Source organism: Humulus lupulus, chromosome 7, assembly GCF_963169125.1.
Source record: "Humulus lupulus chromosome 7, drHumLupu1.1, whole genome shotgun sequence".
In the NCBI taxonomy this organism is placed as follows: Eukaryota; Viridiplantae; Streptophyta; class Magnoliopsida; order Rosales; family Cannabaceae; genus Humulus; species Humulus lupulus.
The window spans coordinates 11,630,001-11,652,229 of NC_084799.1; the positions used below are offsets into that span (position 1 = coordinate 11,630,001).

Consider the following 22,229-nt stretch of genomic DNA (forward strand, 5'->3'; position numbering starts at 1 on the left):
CTATCCCACTACCTCAAGGAGAGAAAATAAAATTATTTGCTCAATGCCAAGAAGCGGTACGTAAAGATGTTGAGCGAGCATTTGGAGTATTTCAATCTCGTTTTGCTATTGTACGAGGACCAGCACGTTTTTGGCAAAGAGATGTTCTCAAAGATATTATGTATGCATGCATCATATTGCACAATATTATTGTCGAGGATGAAAGAGATGCATATGAGAGTTTGGTTAATTTTAATTATGATGACGGCCCTAAAGACACCCTAACAGTTGAAGTATTGCATGGACCTATTTCCGACTTCTCGACAATGCTGTAAAGAAATGCTGAAATTCGTGATAGAAATATTCATCGCAATCTTCAAGCAGACTTGGTGGAACACATATGGTCAAAATTTGGAAATCATTTTAATTAGTTTTTTTTAATTATGTTAGATTGATTAATTACGATTATGTCATTTCATAAGTTTTTTTTAAATTTAGTCTAATTTAAATATCATGTACTATTTATTTATATTAATATATGAATTTAAAAAATTTAGTATGATAATATTTATAATTATAAAATGATATATTAAATAATAATATGCGGGGACCATGGTTGGCAATTTTTAAGGTAGCTTGCATTGGAGTATTTTTAAGAAATATGTTGCTAAAAGTGATGTGGATGAGAGAGAAAATAAAAAATTATATTTTTTAGTTGATTTAGACATTTTAGGCAATGGTTGGGGTAGTTTACATTGGAGATGCTCTAAGGTACCAAATTGAGAAGAAAGAATATAAAAAGCAGTCCACTAGCTGTAAAATTTATTTCCATTTAATGAAAAAAGATAAGATTGAATTTTGTCAAAAAAAAAAAAGAAAAAAAGATAAGGATGAATGATAAATTGGTTTTTAAATTTTTTTAATTTTGTTTGGCACATAAGATAAGAGGGTAAGAACAATATAAACTATAAAAGTTTTGTAGATTTTTTTCGCTGTTGAAAGTTTTGTAGCCATTTATTTCGTGGTGGAATATGAAAATATAAAAGTTTATTGATGAACTCAAATATTTGATGAAAATTATAAGTTTTATTGTGCAACAAAAAAATGTTGGACTAAAATAATAAACGAAATGAAGAAATGAGGACGAGGTTCGATATTTATAATGATTTTGATCGGTGAGAAATTATAGAGAAAGAAAAAATAAATAGTTTGAAAATGAATGATGTTTTTCACCCACAAAATAGAAAGAAAGACAGAACAAATGTCATCTTAACAGTATTATACCCCAAACTAAAACGTAAAAAGAATCACAAAACAAATATCATATATGTTAATAGAATAAGAAAAAAACACACAATAAATCATATAAACAGATCCCCAAATCCACTGCCCTTATATAACGAAATGTAGAGGTTTTGTGGAAGAGAAACATACCACATTTTAAAACATGAATGTTGGTGCTCAATACTATACCACTTGCAAAAAAAAAAAAAAAAGTGTATATTTTTAATATTTTATAAAAAAAATATTAAATTATAATCTCATCATGGTAAAAAAAAAAAAGAAAAGTAATTAGCTTTTTTTTTTTCCCTTAACTATCACTACTTTCAACTTTTTGTCCCAAACTATTTTTCTTTATAAATATACCCCTTGAAAAATTTCCTCATTGTTTCCGTTTATTTTAGGAACAGAATGTATCTCGGGGAATTGAAAACAATGGTAAAAGGGTAAATGGGGATGGCGGGGACGAGGATAATTTTCAATCCCCGAATGTTAAATGGGGTGGGGGCGAGAATAGCACTCCCCGTCTCGACGGGACTCCATTTAAATTTTTATATATTTTATATGTATTTTATATCTTTCTTCATGTATTATTATAATATAATAGTAATTTTTTTAATATTTTAAATTTTATTTAGGATAATATTTGATATTTTAAATATTAAATATTGTGCAATATTTTAATTTACATATAATTTACGATTTTTATTTTAAAATTTTAATTTAAAATTTATTTTTTTAAGTAAATGAGTTACTCGTGGGGATTCCTCGCCCTAATAAGGGATTCCCCACCCTGCCCCCGACGGGGAATAAGCGGGGATGAGAATTACAAATATAAATAGGAACGGATGGGAGCAGCACTCCCTGCTAATTCTCCGCCCCGTGTGCATCACTAGTAAATGTATTATATCTTGGTGGGAGACACTTTTACTTGCTAACTAAGCATTTTATATTACATTTATGATATTTTAATCTCAAAAGAGAAAGAAAAACAAGTTAACTTAAGCTATTTCAAAAAAACTGATTATATGAAGAATTATTGTGAAAAAAAAATTGACGTAAAGAAGATTAAAACAATGAATGATCCCTATTTGAATCACACTAACACGTTTTCTTCTCTGTTTTTTTTTTCCTTTTCTTAAGTTTGTATATTAACCTTTTAGGGTTTTTTTTTGCTTTAAGAATATTTTTTTCAAGAGGATTATGCTTGTTTTATATTAGAACCATGTATTTCTTAATGGGCAATTGATATAATCTTCTACTATCTCTGTTCATGAAATCATATTTATTATTTTTATCTATTATACAACAACTTTAGTCAAAGTAGATGAAATATTGTCTTTATATATATTGCTTTTAATTTAAAAAAAAAAGAGGCTAGATCAATAAATGAATGAGCAAACTCCAAAAAAAAAAACCCATGCAAAAAGACACATGATATGCTTTGAAATTTCAATTTAACATGTTCTTCTCACTTTGTAACCTTAAATGGACTCTTTTATACAATCTAATTTTGAAGCCTGAAGTTGAAGTAGAACATTGATATCTATCACTTTTATTTGTAACTTTGGTCTGTGAGACTTGTTTTTTTTATATAGTTTGCAGTATGTTTTGTTTTGCAGTCTCTTTTTACTCAATTAATGTGAATATCATTTATGTAGTGTCTTTACTGAATTTTAGATAGATGTTTACTTTTGGACCATTCAAATATGTATATAAGGTTGGATGTATGGAATATTAAAATTAGGGGTGAACGGTGGCCGAAATAGGCCTATTTTAGACGGTTCGTGCTGTTTTAGAAAAATGTAACCCATAACTGCTCAATAAATGTGTGGTTTGAGCTGTTTTTTATGTGATTTTATAGGCGGATTGGGTTAATTTAAAGTTCAAAATTATTTACTAATGATATTTAAAAAAAAATTGTAGACCATAAAGTTCAAATTTATACAATATTTATTCATCAATGTCATCATGAATAATAACTTGATAAAATATTATCATATCTCAAACTTAAATCTTAAAGTTTATAAAATAAAATTCTCATAATTATCTAAATTATAAATAATATTAAACTCATTAATCTACACATTAATAATTTCAAAAATTTCAACAATTTAAGTTTTATTATGAAAAATTTCTCTAATATTAAACCATAAATACAAGTAACACTATTTATTTTTTCATCTATTTTTCCTAAATAAGTTTTTATATAGAATTCATAAGTTACCACCATTAATCTCATAGCAACGAAAGCTTTTATTAAAAAATGTTAAATTTTTAGACTACAATAAATATATATATGAATAAATATAAAGAATACAACGATTCACTTCCCAAAATCCAATATCTACATCAAACATATTAAAATGGTCACAAACTTTATTATTTTTTAATGAACCATTTATGAGTTGTATTTTTAGATTTAAATTATTACTATAAATGAATTTACAAAAAAGAATAAAGTAGTGGGTGCGAGTTGGACCCTCCTTATATTATTTCAACTCGTACCAAACTCATCTTGTGGCGGGTTGGGTTCAACCCAATCCAATTTCAGAGGATTTTTTAATGGACAAATTCAAAGCGGGCGGATTTTAATGAGTTGGGTAGGATGAGGCAGATTAATGGAATTTTTGTGCACCCATAATTAAAATACATGCAGTAGCTATCAAGAAAATCAAAATGGCAATACTCTATTTATGAATGGTGTGAAATTAGCATATAAAGTAAGAATTTGGAAAGATGTTGGTGATCTACTTTTCCAAATTTATTGCAATATGACTTGATATTCTGTAGTATTATATCATTAATCTGTTACATATTCAAAACTCTATTAAACATCAAATGAATTATCCAATACGTTGCAAAAAAAAAAAAAAAAACAATATATATCACCATGATCTCATTATCACTTGTGCAAAATTAGAAAAAGTTTGCACTATAGTATCAACGTTGAAGTTAAACGGGAAGTTCTTTCAACATTCCCCAGCCCTAAGGGTCCTCTTGAATAATTCTGGTCAATCAACTATACGAGGATATAAGCCGAGCTCTTGTCAGAAAGAAATTCTCGGCAGGGTTGGCGCTCACAATGTCACTGAGTTCCGCGAGCCCTGCCTTACTTTTATAGCGTGGTCCCGAGAGAAAGAAACAAGGCTCATTCCACCTGCTTCAAATACAAACCTTTTATAATACATTGTACGCCCTGGATTTCCCACGGGCTGTTTAGCAGGACGATCCTCGGACTAAACATGATTTAGCCCGAGGCTCCCACAGGCCAGAGGCTTTATCTTCAGGACGGGCCCTTTCTAGCTCGAGGGGATGGAGTTTCCTGCTCCTTCTTGTTGTTCCAGGAGCTGGGAACAACATCCGACGACCACTGAAGGATCAACATCCGGTAGCGAGCTTCTCAGGAAGCTCTGACCCTATGGGAGGTCAACACGCAAGATAAACGTGCATAATCCTGCCATCACGTGTCCGATATCCCCCTGACTTCTCGGACACGCCGCAGGAACGTGCGTATTCAGACACCCACGGATGGGTTGGGCCGTGCGGCCCATTATCTCCTTCCATACTGATTAGACCACACTTGTGTGTCAGGTTTAGGAAGTAATCATGAATATCACAGACTTGATATGACAAATGGTAAGGTCACGGGATGACCTCCCTACCAATTTCCAGGTGCCTTCTCCTATAAATATGGAGACCCTGGGAATTGATAGGGGTTGGAAAAAATAGTCTTGTAAGAACTATATATTTTGTAAACCAATTACCCAGAAAAGATCAATAATATTGACTAGTGGAGTAGAAGGATTTTAACCTTCGAACCACTTAAAAAACGTGGTTAGGGTCACCTAGTTCTTCTCACAAAGATTTCATATCTGCGGCGGTTCTACTTTTAAGTACTAATCTCTTTCTCTTCTTCTCTTAATTACCTATTGCCGAAGAACCGCGTCAACAGTTTGGTGCTTTCATTGAGAGCGAATCTAATTAGTACTACCACAAACATACAACTATGGTGACCACTCGATCCAAACATGGCAACGAGACAGAACAGCATGATGGGCAGGAGGCCCGCCATGTTGCCCTCCCCGAGGAGCAAGTTCCTGAAGTCCAGCAAAGGCCAGGAAAGCAGCCGGCCGGCCAAGACGATACTGGTAGTTCGACGCCCCGGCCGCCTAATCCGAATCCAGGTTATTATACTGCGGTGGAGATGGAGAATGCTCAACTGAGGAGCCAGCTAGCAGCAGCTGGTCAGCAAATCCAGGATATTCTGAGTCGACTACCCCCTCTCACAACCAACGGTAACGTTGGAGAGAGGCAAGGCGAGGCTCCTAAGTCTCGCCAGAGTAATCGATCCAGGTATAGCCGTTCGGGTAGACTCCCTGCAGCCAACTCCACCCCTTCATCACGCCATCAAGAGGCGAACTTCAGGGAAATGCCTCAGACCGAACCGCAGCAGTACAGCCGTTCGGTTAGGACATCAACCCCTAGCTCTCAGCCTTCCTCGAGGACACCCAGAAGAGATAGGAGAAATTCCCAAAGGAGGGCCGAGGAGATCCGGAGACGTCAGCCCGTCCCCGAAGAGCGTCCAGTTCCTCGTCCAGATCGCCCAGCGCGAAGCCATCAAGCTGGTAGGGCCGAGAGGCCCCCACCAAATTTAGTCCGTCCAGACGGCACTAGGATCGCCTCTCCGGTCAGACATCCTCCCTCTCCCATCAGATATCCGTCTCCTCAAACCATCCGAGACATCCCGGCCTACATAAATAGTAGGAGAGACCCGCCATCGGCCGGGCCTTCCCGGCGCAGCAGGGTGCCGGGGGAAGGATCAGGTCGGAGCCGCCAAAGACGCACATCGAGCCTGTCCAGCAGGAGTCACAGGACCGGTAGTGCACGGAGTGATCTTTCGGGAGGAGACCTGCGACAGCGACTAAGTTCAGCACAAAGTCACCATAATACCCAGGGAGGCGACCTTCGAGATCGCCTCAACTCTCACAGAGAGGATCGAGTTAGGGATGGTAGCCAGGCCCGCTCAGTTGGGGTCCGATCCGAAGTACGTAATGGCGGGAATGCCCCAAATGACCTATCTCCAGATAGGAAGGGAAATAACCCGCCTAATATGTACAACGGGTCCGGAGCTGTTGAACAGCCCCGGAATAACCCAGGATCTCAGGACAAAACCTTAGAGCGCTTAACTCAAATGGAGGAGCTGATGAAGAAGCTCCTGTCAGAGAAAGAAAAAGACGAATATGATTCAGGGGATGAGATGGAGCTCTTCGCCCCCAACATAGCAACAACGGCATACCCTTCTGACTTTCGTATGCCTCACTTGTCAAAGTTCAACGGGGATGGAGACCCATCTGACCACTTAGGGATGTTCAACACCCTAATGATGGCTCATAACATCGGGCCAGAGCTTCGTTGCTTGATCTTTCCTTCCACCCTAACTGGACCTGCCAAGCAGTGGTTCAAACAAAGTAAAAGGCAGTCAATCAGCTCCTGGAAGACCTTTTCGGCTGACTTCAAGAGGGCATTCCGCGCCTCTCAGGCCGCCAGGGTCCAGGCCGACTCCCTAGCTAACGTGAGACAGCAACCTGGAGAAACGCTAAAAGCCTACTTGAGCAGATTTGCAAATGTCGCTGCTCGAGCCAGAGATACCGACGACAGCTCCAAACTCATGGCTATGAGGACCGGGATCCTAGTAGGCGGAGATCTGTGGAAGGATATTCAAAGGAGGGGGGTCAGCTCAGTTAGTGAATTCCTTAACAGAGCCCAAGAATGGATAAACTTGGAGGAAGCTGAAGCTTCAGCCGCGGGGACCAGCCAGGTCCTCGAGAAGCCCGCTGGGGCGGGAACAGAGATCGTAGTAGCGACTCCCGACGTCACGCAGAGCAACCAGCCCGGTGGCGGCAAAAGAAAAGGAAATGGTGAAAACGTCCAGCACGGTCAAAAGAAGAATAAGTCCGTGGATAAATTCAAGCCCGTGTTCACAGCGTATACCGAGCTCACCCAAACCAGAGAGAATATTTTCCTGGCCAACGCTACGCGAGTCCCCTGGAAAAGACCGGAGCCAATAAAGCACCCTAAGGGAAAGAGAGACGCTTTTCTGCCGTTTTCATAACGACGTCGGGCACAATACCGACGACTGCAGGCACCTCAAAGATGAAATCGAGACTCTCATCCGAGCAGGTCCGTTGGCGCAATACTCGCGGAACAGGGTCCCCACAGGTCGACCCGCTCCGGAGATCCCAGCCAGTCAACCTGGACCTCGAGTAGATCAGGACGTCCCTCCCCCCGTGGTCGAGGGAGAGATTTCCACCATCTCTGGAGGGCCACACATGGCTGGCACGAGCAGAGGCGCCCAGAAGAGGTACATAAATGAGTTGAAGGCCCACAATGGAGGGGAGTTCGTCCCGGAACAGCGTCAATCAAAACAACAAAGGTTAGAGAAACAACCAGTCACTTTCACGGAGGAGGACGCGGGCCATGTCCAATTCCCTCATCACGATCCCTTGGTCGTAGCAGTCCAGCTCGCCAACCGGAGAGTAAGGAGGGTGTTAGTGGACAAGGGGAGCTCGGTGAATCTCCTATTCCGTTCAACCTTAGAAAAAATGGGTCTGACCGTCTCCGAGCTAAAGGCAACCTCGATGATGCTATATGGTTTTTCAGGCGAAGGGTCAGCAGCGATAGGAACGATCGAGCTGGTGATCACCCTAGGCGACGAGTCCCGAACAGTGTCCAAACTGCTCGAATTCGTAGTCATTGACTGCTCCGCTGCCTACAATGCAATTTTGGGCCGACCAACGCTCGTTGCTTTCGAAGCCATCACATCCGTCCGGCACCTCGCCATGAAGTTCCCTACTTCGACAGGGGTCTGCACTATCAAGGGCGATCAGCTCGCTGCCAGGGAATGCTACAGCATTTCCATGAAGGGAAAATCTAAACCCGGGCAGGTGGCGATGGGCATTCAGGATGAAGAGGAATCGCAGGGACCCAAGGCGGCCCCTGAGATTGAAAAACCTCGGGTTTCCGAAGACGAAAAGCTCGCCTTAAGCGAGGACATTGACCCCCGAGTAGGCGAGGACAGGTCCGAGCTCCAAGCTATTGAAGATCTCGAGGAGGTAGGCATCGATGAACAAAACCCTTCACGGACGGTGAAGCTCGGAAAGAACCTCTGCGACAGAAGAAAGGCGGATCTGACCGCGTTTCTGAAAAAGAACCTAGACGTATTCGCATGGTCGCACGAGGACATGATAGGGATCAGTCCGAGCGTAATCATGCACACGCTCCACCTAGACAAAAGCGTCCCTGCAAAGTCTCAAAAGCAGAGGCGTTTAGGGACAACCCGAGCCGAGGCCCTTGAAGAAGAAGTGGCCCGGCTCAAGAAATGTGGCTTTATCCGCGAAGCCAGATTTCCCATTTGGGTTGCCAATCCCGTGTTAGTTCCAAAGCCCAATGGCAAGTGGCGGACCTGTATTGATTTTTTCGACCTGAATAAAGCCTGCCCCAAGGATTGCTTTCCGTTGCCGAGGATCGATCAACTGGTGGATGCCACGGCGGGGCACGAGCTCATGTCCTTCATGGACGCGTACTCGGGCTACAATCAGATCGCGATGAATCCAGCAGACCAGGATCACACCAGCTTCATGACCCCGACTAATGTCTATTGCTATAAGGTCATGCCGTTCGGTCTAAAGAACGCCGGAGCTACCTACCAAAGGCTGGTAAATAGAATGTTCGCGGATCAGATCGGGAAGAACATGGAAGTGTACGTCGATGATATGCTTGTCAAGTCAAAGACTGCCACCAACCACGTTGCCGACCTGGAAGAATGTTTTAACATACTGCGAGAATATGGCATGAGGCTCAATCCTCAGAAATGCACTTTCGGTGTCGCATCGGGGAAGTTCTTGGGTTTCATAGTCAATACCCGAGGAATCGAGGCAAATCCCGACAAGATCAGGTCACTGCTCGAGCTTCCATCCCCCAGGTCGCGGAAAGATGTCCAAGGACTCACAGGAAGGGTGGCGGCACTGAACCGGTTCATTTCCAAATCGACCGACAAGTACCTGCCTTTCTACAACCTGCTCCGCGGAAACAAGAAGTTCGAATGGACAGTAGAGTGCGAGGGCGCATTCCTCGACCTAAAAACGCACCTGGCTGAGCCACCTGTGCTATCAAAGCCCAGGGTAGGAGAACCTCTTTTCCTCTACATGGCCGTGACTGAGGACGCAGCTAGTGCCGTTCTGGTGCGAGAAGAGGACCGGGCTCAGAAACCGGTTTATTACATCAGCAAGAGACTCCTCGGAGCTGAGTCAAGGTACCCGTTGATGGAAAAGCTGGCGTTCTGCCTAATCACGGCCTCGCGAAAACTCAGGCCATACTTCCAGTCCCACTCTGTACACGTCATGACCGATCAGCCTCTAAGGCAGGTTTTGCAAAAGCCTGAAGCCTCGAGACGCTTGCTAAAGTGGGCGGTCGAACTCAGTCAGTTCGAGATTTTCTATACTCCCCGAACTACCATAAAAAGTCAAGCCTTGGCCGACTTCGTGGCAGAATGCGCGGGATTCCGTGAGATCCCATCAGAAGATTCACAGCAGCTTAGATCCTCAGGCTCATCGTGGAGGATCTTCGTTGATGGCTCATCTAACGAGAACGGCTCCGGGGCCGGAATTATTCTGATATCCCCAGAAGGACATAGATTCCATTCGGCGCTGAGATTCGGGTTCAAGGCGTCCAACAACGAGGCAGAGTACGAGGCCTTGTTAGCCGGACTTAGGATAGCTAGCGAGCTAAAGGCAAGCTCTGTCCAGTGCTTCAGCGACTCCCAGCTCGTGGTGAATCAGGTCTTAGGCGAGTATCAGGCGCGGGGTCCCAAGATGGCCTCTTATTTGGCTAAGGTAAAATCCGAATTATCTACGTTTGGACAAGGGTCGATCGAGCAGATACCTCGGGAGCAGAACGCCAATGCAGATGCTCTCGCCAAGCTCGCCACCTCGGGGGAGGCAGAAACCCTGGGGTTGGTGCCAATTGAGTTCTTGGACAAACCAAGCATAGACGGAGATCGAGCGGATATTGAGATGATTGACATCAGGCCGACCTGGATGACTCCCATTGTTGAGTACCTCGTCGAGGGCAAGTTACCCGAAGGGCGCAACGACGTACGGCGAGTCCTTTATCAAGCTCCGAGATATACGCTAGTCGAGGGGGTGTTGTACCGACGTGGGCATTCATTACCTCTCCTCCGGTGTGTTCTTCCAAGTGAGGCGAAGGCCATCCTGCAGGAAGTTCATGACGGATTCTGCGGAGATCACACTGGGGGGCAAAGCCTGGCCTTGAAGATCCTTCGGCAGGGTTTTTACTGGCCGACTCTGTCCAAAGACTCGATCTCATACGTAAAAAAGTGCGACAAATGTCAGCGGTTCGCCGCGGTTGCACGAGCACCCCCGACCGAGCTAAAAATGATATCGTCTCCCTGGCCCTTCGCCATTTGGGGCATAGATCTAATAGGCGCCCTGCCCACCGGAAAGGGCGGGGTCCGTTACGCCGTGGTAGCCATTGACTACTTCACAAAGTGGGCCGAAGCAGAGCCGTTGGCGACAATAACATCGAAAAAGGTGCTAGACTTCGTGGTTAAAAGCATCGTTTGTCGCTTCGGCCTACCCAAAAAGATCGTTTCCGACAATGGCACTCAATTTGACAGCGACCTGTTCACCGAATTTTGCGAAAAGAACGGAATTGTGAAAAGTTTCTCATCCGTGGCCTATCCCCAGGCGAACGGCCAGGTCGAAGCTGTCAATAAAACTCTGAAGGCAAGCCTCAAGAAGAGGCTAGATGAGGCAAAGGGGATCTGGCCAGAACAGCTCCCCCAAGTTCTGTGGGCCTATAGGACCTCACATCGGACTCCCACGGGTCACACTCCTTTCTCCCTAACCTTTGGAAGTGAAGCGGTCCTCCCCGTGGAGGTAAAGGTCCTATCGCACAGGGTCCGGTCCTACGAACAGAACAAGAACCACGAGCTCCTATGCCACTCCTTAGACTTGATGGATGAGAGGCGAGAGGATTCACAACTCCAGCTCGCCCATTATCAACAGAAAATCACTCGCTACTTTAACGCTAAGGTCAAAAGACGTGCCTTTAGCGTCGGCGATTTGGTCTTGAGGAGAGTTTTCCTGGCCGGGAAAGATCCCAAAGATGGGGTTCTGGGACCAAGCTGGGAAGGACCATACCAGGTCATCGAAGTCATCAAAGAAGGGACGTATAAATTAGCTCGACTTGGTGGAGGGGCGGTCCCGCGGACTTGGAATGCAATCCACCTAAAGAAATATTATCAATAAACATGTGTAAGACCTAGAAGGTCACCTCCGATGTATAAATAAAAATCAAATGTTTCTCGTTATTTGCAAGGGTAATTTTAAAGTAACAACGAAAGACCCTTTCCCAGTTACTTGGGGGGCATATGGTACCCGGATATATCCAGGTCTCCTTAACGACTTAGGTGTTAATTTTTATCTATGGATAAGAGTTATCACAAACTAAGTCCTATCCTGGTCTTAACCAGGTCATAAAACTTAGAAGTTAGCTAAAATTTGTTGACCGAGGTTCTTCTTTAAAGAGCCCGGGATACGGATAAAAGTTGACACGAACTAAGTTTTTTCAAAATAAGTTCCTGGTCTTAACCAGGTCATAAAACTTAGAAGTTAGCTAAAATTTGTTGACCGAGGTTCTTTTTTAAAGAGCCCGGGATACGGATAAAAGTTGACACGAACTAAGTTTTTTTCAAAATAAGCTCCTGGTCTTAACCAGGTCATAAAACTTAGAAGTTAGCTAAAATTTGTTGACCGAGGTTCTTCTTTAAAGAGCCCGGGATACGGATAAAATTTGACACGAACTAAGTTTTTTCAAAATAAGTTCCTGGTCTTAACCAGGTCATAAAACTTAGAAGTTAGCTAAAATTTGTTGACCGAGGTTCTTCTTTAAAGATCCCGGGATACGGATAAAAGTTGACGCGATCTGAGTTTTTTCAAAATAAGCTCCTGGTCTTAACCAGGTCAGAAAACTTAGGAGTGAACTAGAAAATTGTTGAACGCGGATCTTATTTAAAGAGCCCGGGATACGGATAAAGTTAGCTCGAACTACGTTCATAAAAATAAAGAGATAAATTATGACCAAATACATGAAAATATATATGTAAACTGGTTGAGCAAATTGTCTCGAGGCGGAAACGCCTCACATAAAAAAGAGAATTACAATAAAAAAAAAGAGTTCAAAATACGAAAACAAGAAGCATCCTAAGCCCCATCAGCTGGCCCTTTGGAGGTCGCGGTCTCACCCTGCTCCGCCGCGGCAGAGGCCTCTCCAGTCTCCGATGGAGGAGCCTCCTTATTCAGGCGGGCTTGAAGCCGCGGCAACAGGAATGCCCAGAGGTCCGGCGGCATGAAGGAGAAGTCCGCGTCCGGATTGTGGGACCAGCAGTGATAGAATAGGTCCTGTAAGGACTGCTCCGACACGACCCGCTCGTCTTTCAGGGCGGTCTGGGAGGTCTGGACTTCGGCCTTCGCCACCTCAAGGTCTGCCCGCGATGCGGCCAGGGAGTTTTTAAGCTCTAGGTTCTCGGAGCGAAGCTTCTCTATCTCGGATGCGGCCAGGGAGCGTTTAAGCTCTTGGTTCTCCGAGCGGACCTTCTCTAGCTCGGCTTTTGAGGCCGCCAAGGCGTCTCTCGCCTCCTGAGACTCCTGGAGGGCAGTCTGGCGATCTGCTTCCAAACCCTCGAGCTGGGCCTTGGTCCTAACGATGCCTCTATAGGCGGCAGCCATGCCCTGCAAGAAAAGAGTGATAAATTAGCAAACTGGAAGGAGAAAGGCGGCGTGTGAGTGTCAAAGCCTTAAAAGAAGGGGGCACTTTACCGTTAAAGTCATGTCCATAGCGGACTCTATAACTCGGACCGGGCTCGTTGTTTCGATGGCCCGGAGCTCCTTCTCCCTGATATTGTAATAGTGGCTGACGGCGTAGCTGGCCGACTCGTACACCGTACCTCGGAATGCTTCGGGCATCTTCTCCAGAGCCCGGGGGTCGACCGGGATACGCACGTCCGGGGCTACCGCGGCCAGATTCCCGACCTCTATTACCCCGTCCTGGGCGGCCAGTGGAGATCGTTGGGGTGGCGGATGCATGAGTCCTGTCCTGGCGAAAGGGAGGTTCGCCCCCGCGACCTGGGATGACGGGTCTCTCCCCTTCTCCGTAGCTGGGGATTTGGTGGAGACCCCGGTCGAGCTCTTGGACTCGCGAAGCCTCTTTAACCTCGGCCCCGCTGGGGGATTCCCACCAAACACAACGCCCCGCAGACTATTCCCGGGCTGAGACATCTCTTCTGCCAAAGAGCAAAAAACACGGTTATCAGCAATCATACAGAAATAAAGGCAATAAGAAAGCAAATACTAGGGGAGCCCTACCCCCCGAGCTGGAAGAGCCTAGGACGATTATCTCACGAACTGGCGAAGGTTCTAGGTCCGGTTCTGAATCGGGGCTGGACTCTTCTGCGTACTGCCTAATCCCCGGAGCGTAGACGCCCCTCTGGAGCGCAGGCCACGTGCGTAAATTGGTCCCGTACTCCTCAAAAATGGCCGACCTAAAGGCTAGGGTATTATCTACTACTACGGTACCCTTGGGCCGACTCTCTTGGTTGTCCAGCACGAGCTGGTCAACGCAGTGGAGCAGAAGCGTGTCCAGGTCCGGATTCCTTGGGTGACGATGGACGAGCTGCCTAGGGTTGAACCTAACCAGCCGGGGGTCTGCAGTGGCCCTATCTACGTTCTTAAATAAGTAAAAGTTACCTTGACCGGAAGGACCCGCGGCTGCTCCGGATTGGGCCCTCTCCTCGATCATCCCCTGGGCGACCTCCAAGCTCCGCTTCCTGTTCCTCACCAGAGGAACTTCCTCACCTTCTTCCTCGCCTTCGTCATCTGCGACCTCCTCCGCGACGATCGGCCTGTTGTCGCGGGCTGGGGGAGGCCCCCGGGGCCTTTTCAAATTCAAAGTCTGATTTGGGAAAATCAGCTTGCAGAATACCATCGTCTCGTCCGTCACGAGCACGCGGTAGTCTTTCTCACTGGGAGGCAGGTTCGCCAGTGTGTCGTATTGACCCCCGAGGGTCACGGACTTTTCGGTCCTCGAGTAGATGGCTGCAAGGTTGGTCGAAATCAGAATTGGAATAAGGGACGGGCTAAAATAAGATAACCGTTAAAATGCGAGCTAAATGGAGGATTACTTACGAGGGCGGTTGAAATAATGATGATCGCAGTTTCGGAACCCAGTAGACATAAAATACTGGTCTTTGAAGTCGTTTGGATGGCTCGGCAGCTCGATCACTGCTGCTGTGTTAGGGAAGCGGGTTAAGTAATAGAACCCGTCGCCTCGCCCCCGCTGGTCCGGGCTGGCTTTGAGGCAGAAGAAATACAAGATATCAGCAGGAGTGGGGACCTCCCACTCATGCTTTTGGAACAAATACCTCAGTCCCGCCAGCAGACGGTAGGAATTGGGGGGGAGCTGAAATGGGGCCAACCCCACGTAGTTCAGAAAATCAGCAAAATACTGATCCAGGGGGAGGAAGGCCCCTGCCTTGAAGTGTTCCCCGCTCCAGGCCGCGAACGACTCGTCGAGCGGCGTGCAGCTCCTCTCCCCATCCGCAGCAGGTCGGGCAATCACGGAGGTCTTCCCCAGAGGAATGTTGTGGTTAAGGAAGATTTTGGTGATCTTTGCCTGGCTGGTTATCTTCGAGACGATTCTCTCCGCCTCGAAAAACGCGTCAGGAGCCACCTCGGCCTGCTTCTCCACCGCCGGTCCAAAGTGAGGAATTGGCGAGCTGGTCACCACCGCCTTTCCTTTATCCTTCTGGGAGGCCAAACTTCCCACATTCTTCTGTGGCAGATTTCTCTTTGGAGCCATCTGGTCGCCTATCGAGCAAAAGAAAACACTTTAGAAAAGGCGACCCGAGCAGGAGAGTGAGGCAAGCATTAAGTACACGAGCTGGGGTAAGCCCAGCCCGTGGAGAGTGGTGCCACGCGTTCCAAGGAACACGCGCCTATGCCCTCAACAGATCCCAGATTACTCGAAATTCGTGTGTCAGATGGCTCAGAGTAAGAAAAAAAAAAAAAATTTTGCCTTGGGGGGAAAGTTTCAACAGGCAAGGCGTGGCAAAACCGCTTTTAAGGCGTATTCCCTAAGCTACCCGGTTTTTGCACCCAAAGTTCCTACGGATCCTACCAGAAATTGTTCCTAAGAAAGAATCATGGAACCCATGTTCTAAGGCGATGTCCCATGGCAAATGTGCCCTAATCAAAGAAGGGCCATCACCCTCCATATCCGCGCGACCCAGAAAACCTCTGCATGTGGCTACAGTAAAATTTTTTACCTAGGCTACAGTGGCATGCTTTCAAAAATAAATGGGGACAGAAGACGTACAGTATAGGGTTGGATGGTGAGCGAGGTTGCTGCGCGGGTAGGGGCTTCGTTGGCACAGTAGTCTCCAAGGCCTTGAAGGAACTCGCACGCTTAAGCTTCGTGAACGGAGAAGATGAGAGCAATGGAAATGAGGGTTTTGCTCTTCGGAAGGTCAGAGAGAAAAGAAGGAAATTTGAGAAGTTCTGAATGGTAAGGTGGTCCGTGCGTGGGATGACCACCCCCTTTTTTATACAAGGGGGGATCACGTGTAAAAGGCTCCTGGGAGACCCTCCACTCGAAATGTGAAACGACGGCTGGACAGTAGGCTAGGCCATTTAATGCGGTTCTCGTAGAATGTACCGTCGCCACCCGCGGCGTTCCACGTATCAGACGCATGCGAAAAGCATGGAATGCGAAGGGTTGTGGGAGAAGTCTAAAAGCTCCAACTGTGGTCTCCCATGTCTGACGTCATGGACCACGAGCAGGAGCTTGGGGGGCAGATGTACGCCCTGGATTTCCCACGGGCTGTTTAGCAGGACGATCCTCGGACTAAACATGATTTAGCCCGAGGCTCCCACAGGCCAGAGGCTTTATCTTCAGGACGGGCCCTTTCTAGCTCGAGGGGATGGAGTTTCCTGCTCCTTCTTGTTGTTCCAGGAGCTGGGAACAACATCCGACGACCACTGAAGGATCAACATCCGGTAGCGAGCTTCTCAGGAAGCTCTGACCCTATGGGAGGTCAACACGCAAGATAAACGTGCATAATCCTGCCATCACGTGTCCGATATCCCCCTGACTTCTCGGACACGCCGCAGGAACGTGCGTATTCAGACACCCACGGATGGGTTGGGCCGTGCGGCCCATTATCTCCTTCCATACTGATTAGACCACACTTGTGTGTCAGGTTTAGGAAGTAATCATGAATATCACAGACTTGATATGACAAATGGTAAGGTCACGGGATGACCTCCCTACCAATTTCCAGGTGCCTTCTCCTATAAATATGGAGACCCTGGGAATTGATAGGGGTTGGAAAAAATAGTCTTGTAAGAACTATATATTTTGTAAACCAATTACCCAGAAAAGATCAATAATATTGACTAGTGGAGTAGAAGGATTTTAACCTTCGAACCACTTAAAAAACGTGTTTAGGGTCACCTAGTTCTTCTCACAAAGATTTCATATCTGCGGCGGTTCTACTTTTAAGTACTAATCTCTTTCTCTTCTTCTCTTAATTACCTGTTGCCGAAGAACCGCGTCAACATACATATATAGATCCAACATTTTAGATATCTCGTAGCATAGAAAACCTTTGCAATTTCTTCATCTTTTTTTTCTTCCATTTTTTTGCAATACAACAACATCTTCTTCAAATTCTTCTAATCTTTGTAATACTCCACCTAAATCATGGTTAGGTCTTTGTCCAATAGAATGACCAATCCACTTCAAAAATCCGCACCCAACATTTACATTTCCCTATGAAAAAAAAATTATAATTGCTAAAATGTTCTTTTATAAAAAAAATTTCTGCGATTATCAACAAGGCTCAAGAATTAATAAAATATTTTCTAAACAAAATCATAATCTTGTATTTAGGGCATCCAAAATTCCTACCATAATTAGCTTTGTGCGTAAGCTTCCCATTTACAATCACATAAAAACTTATTCCAATCAAGTTTTTCTTGATATATTCTAATATTTGGAGTTGCCTTGCTAGTAGAAGATATTGAAGTCATAAATACTTCATAGAGAACGAGGGAATAAGTAAACAAGAAATTAGAGAATGTTTAAATTGATCCAAATTAAAAAAAAAAAAAAAGGAAAAATGCTGCCTTTAAATATTAAGAGTATTGCATAAGGTTAAAATTGTCTTTTACCCTTGTTTTCACTTGCCCAATATATATTTCTTTCCTACAATAAACGTAAACAATCAGAATGAGCAATAGTTAGTTCTTGAAAATTTTCCAGGGGAAATTTACAAACAAAAATAGTTTAGGGGCAAAAATTGAAAGTGGTGATAGTTGAGGGGAAAAAAAGCTAATTACTAAAAAAAAAAAAATTGTTGGTGCCAATATTATTACTATAATCTCTTTTACCATATTAAGTAATTTAACTAATGATTGTCACGTTTATTAAATTGTAATCGAAATCATAATAAACTAATGAAGAAATAAATGATAATAATATATAGAATAAAAATCATATTAATTATTTAATTGCTGCTATTTAATAAGTTTATGGACTTAATTGTTACTGTTTAATAAGTTTAGAGACTTAATTGCTACATTTTATAGTTCGGAAACTAATTTGTTAAACCATGTATAATTTAGGGGCTGTCATGCTAAAAAAATATTTTGATAAACAAATAAAGAAAAATAATTACAACATAAACGATTCTCATTTACATTAAGTAAAGATGTCATAAGAGTAGAAGAGTTATATCTATAAAACTTTGACGAAAATATATTTGTTAAATAAAGAATTATTATTAAATAGTTAAAATATAAAATTAAATATGGTATTTAGTTTAACATAATAGTTTTTATTTATTTATTATTACAAAAAAAACTAGATAATATATAGTTTATACTTTTTTTATATGTGTTTCAACAAATTATTCAGATAGATTCTTAAATATTATTATAATAATGATATTTAAATTTATATTAATATAACTAATAAATATTTATTTTTAATTAGTTTTAAAAGTATATTATGTTAAATATTTAGAATATAATGTTAAAGTTAATCAATCAAAACCCTTAAATACATCCTTTTTATATATAAAGATAATGAACAATTATAGCAAATTTATATTAACAATACAAATTATTATTTGAATATATGTACATTTAACAAATTTAATTTACAATAAAAATTAAACACTAAATAACCCACAATGATATTTTTTTTCTTCAAAGTCCTATAATGACTATTCTGTCTCTAAAATACTACCTAACACATTATTCTGTCTCTTAAAAACTACCTAAAACTATATATGTAACCTAAGTTAAGGTTGTGGAAAACATACAAATAAATTTGTAACTTGTAATTATAATGGTGAGCTTGCAAAAACTTAAACAGGAACACACTACCTTTACTAGTATGGATCAAATTTTCTTCATCGAAATCTTTGCATCACTGTTGATCTTTTCATTGGATTACTATTACTTTGTTAGTAATAACGAGAAAAACTTTCATTTCATGGTGAATTTATTCTATAAATAACGAGAAAAAACAACAAATAAGAGATTTTCTATAACATGGCAACATAAGTGTTATTATCAGCTCTTAATAAAACCTGGTTCTTTATATCTTTTATTTTTTATGACATGGCATTTCTTTATTGGTTGATCAAGTTAGACATCTTTTATTCTGTTAGTTGTATTATTTCGGTTAGTATATACATTATATATATATATGTGATCATTTTGTATATCAGAATATAAGGGAGATAATCGAGTGAAAGTTTTCTGAGAGAAGTTTTATTTTGTATGGTGAGGTTTTGAAATACTTGTAACAAGTGAGATTTGAGATTAAGAGTTGAGAGCAAAACTGAGAAGCCGAAAGGAAGAAGAAGAAGAAGTTGTCTTCAAGGGTATTTCCTAAGTGTTCTTCATCAATCTGGTTATTGTTCTAGGGAGATTGATCACCATTGTTAAATTCAAGCTATCTTTATCACAAACTCTGTAATATTGCCATTTGTCAAGTGAAAAGATAATTCCCAAGAGGAGTAGCTCCATTAAAGGAGTGAACCTCTATAAACTTTGTAAACTTTGTGTTCTTTTAATTTCTGTCATTTTACTTTTATATTCTTAGTTTTATTCTCTGGTTTGTGATTAATTGTGCGGTAGAGTTTTATCAAAAGTTGAGAGGATGTTGTTCAATCACAACAATAAGGAAGAGAATGGTGAAGAAAAAAAACCTGTCCTATAGAATTTATTCAGAAAAGCTACAAAGATATGAAACAAGTAATATGGACAGATACATCCAAATCCTCCAAAAAAACATGTTTAAACATTTAACAGGTATCAGTTCCAAAATTGATATATAATACAAAAAAACTTCACCTAAAGTGAACCTATTGACCTACATGACTAGAAGAAGACTAAATAAAGCCAGGAAGGAGCTTTGCACAAAAACTCAGTCCATTCCAACATGAGTAATCTCCTTTCTAAGAACCTTCAGTCCAATCAACTTTTGACACAGTTCATCAGCCTCTTTCGACATACCAGCGGCGGCTATAGCTTTAATAATAGTTGAATAGATTGACTCATCCGGCATGCATCGCCTTGATATCATCATCTCCAAAATTTGTATTGAAGTATCCACCTTGTTATTTTTGCATAAACAGTTGATCACTGTTCTGTAAGATATAGTTCTCACCCTGTGGCCTCTCTTATTCATCTCAATCAGTACCACTGCAGCTTCCTCAACTAGATCAGCCCTGCAGAACCCAAAAATCAAGGACTGGTTGGTGATTTCATCAGGAACAATTCCATTTTCCATCATTTGATTATACAATCCCATGGCTTTCTCCATATAACCCAGCATAGCCAATTTATCAATCACAATATTGTAAGTGATCAGGTCAGGAGCACAGCTGGTACCACTTAGAAAATCAAGTAGTTGGAGGGCCTCGCGCATCATTCCTTCTTTACAAAGAGGGCCTAGTAGTGTATTATAAGTTATAATGTCTGGAGAACAATTCTGGGAGACCATTTGAGCGAAAAAGTTAATGGCACGATCCATGATCCCAAATTTACACAAAGCATTAATCAGGATGTTGTAAGTAACAACTGTAGGGGGATGCGAACTCTCGGTCATAATGTTCAGGATCTCGTCAACTTCATCCCAGCAGCGACGGTCACAAAGAGCATGGAGAAGAGTATTGTAAGTTATGGCAGTTGGCTCAATTCTGCGAGATAGAAGATTAAGCATAATTAAAGTTGTTTCATCAAACTTCCCCCGTTTACAACTAAAATTGATTAGTGAGTTGTAGATAACAATATCAGGGTGGCAGCCCTCAACTGCCATTTCTTCCAGTACCTCCATAGCTCTAACAGTTCCCATGTACTTGCAAACTAGCTTCATGAGAACTGTGTAGGTAACTAGATAAGGAGGACAACCCTTTCTCAGTTGGTCCTTCCAAAATCCAATAGCCTGATTAAAATTTCCATTATCAAACAGAAAGCGTATTATTGTATTATAAGTAATAACATCTGGAGGGCAACCACTCAAGCTCATGTCTTCCAAGAGATCAATGGCAGATTTGAACATCCTTCTCTTACAGAGAGCACCAATCATCATGTTGTATGTAATAATATCCAGAATCCTACCAGACATGACGGTGATTTTCAGGACCTTGGCAGCCTTGTCTACTTTATCGATTTTGATAAGGCCTCGGATTAAGTTTATACAACACTGCAAGTCTGGAATTTGGTTACGATGAGCCATAACATCAATCAACCCTAATGCTTCCATTACCTTTCCACGGTTGCAGAAATACTGAAGAATATCATTGTTGGTTTTCTCATTGTTTTGAACAAAGCGTCCATCTAAATTCATCATTGAAGGTTCACCAGGCCTCTTTATATTCGCTTTCTGTTCGGATTTTCGCTCAACATTCAGCTCATAAGCATCAGAGGTCCACTCAAATTCATCTTGATCAACTACCTCTACACTACTAAGGCTAATACTTCTCTGCAAACCTAAAAACCGTGAGGAATGAACCTTTCTTCTGGACCCAAATTCTACTATCCACTGTAAACGATTACACTTTCTATGGCAATTCATGTGAACAACAGACACTTTAATGCTAGAGCTACACCCAGTGGCACAACAGAGAGCATCTTGTTTGGAAAATCTATGCAAACTATGACCACAAACCATAGAACTCTGCTGGGTCATTGTATACCCCATCTCTCCACCCACTTTTAAGTAAATAAACACCAAAAGTAACTGCAACAGAGTTTTAGAAGATATGCTAATACCAGGGATATGGCATGACCTCAAGCTGAACCATTCAACAACAATTAGTTTCTGTTTTCTCTACCTCCTGCTTAAGAAGGAAGCTCACAATCTGCACAAATTAAAAGCAGCAATAATATTATCAGAAAGTGACAATCTTTCAGAGTTATAACACAAAAGAGAAGAAAGCCCACTTACAAAAAATAAAAATTTGCACATAAAAGCCTTTTATGGATCAGTTCAATGCCAGAATGAACTCCTAAAACTTGGTTATAAGCATTCAAACATAAAGCATTTTTCCAATACTCTTGCAATTTACAAGCATGAAATTTGTGAAAAACAAAAATTAAGTGACCAGAGAAAGAAAGCAGTCAAGAACATCCATTTCCAATTCAAAAAATCAGCTGAAAATCCTAGTTGCCTTTTATGAAACCTGCTTACCATGAATTCGGAAGATTTAAAGGAGGAATAAGCTGTTGTTGTGTGCGTGCGCACCGAACTTCGTAGCCGCGAGGGAACAAGTCCCAGTGAAGGAGTTGGCACAGGGGACGTTGGTAACTAGGTTA

At 42.4% G+C, this 22,229-nt stretch overlaps 1 protein-coding gene across 1 annotated transcript; it reads right to left on the reverse strand.

The window, feature by feature from the left end:
- Nucleotides 1-19,658: 19,658 nt before the first annotated feature.
- On the reverse strand, nt 19,659-22,220 carry LOC133790678 (pentatricopeptide repeat-containing protein At1g08610). Its single transcript, XM_062228411.1, has 2 exons — nt 22,105-22,220; nt 19,659-21,775 (listed from the first exon to the last, which is right to left on the reverse strand). The coding sequence occupies exon 2, from the start codon at nt 21,613-21,615 to the stop codon at nt 19,837-19,839; it is 1,779 nt and encodes a 592-aa protein (XP_062084395.1). The 5' UTR covers nt 21,616-21,775; nt 22,105-22,220; the 3' UTR covers nt 19,659-19,836.
- Between the last annotated feature and the right edge of the window lie 9 nt (nt 22,221-22,229).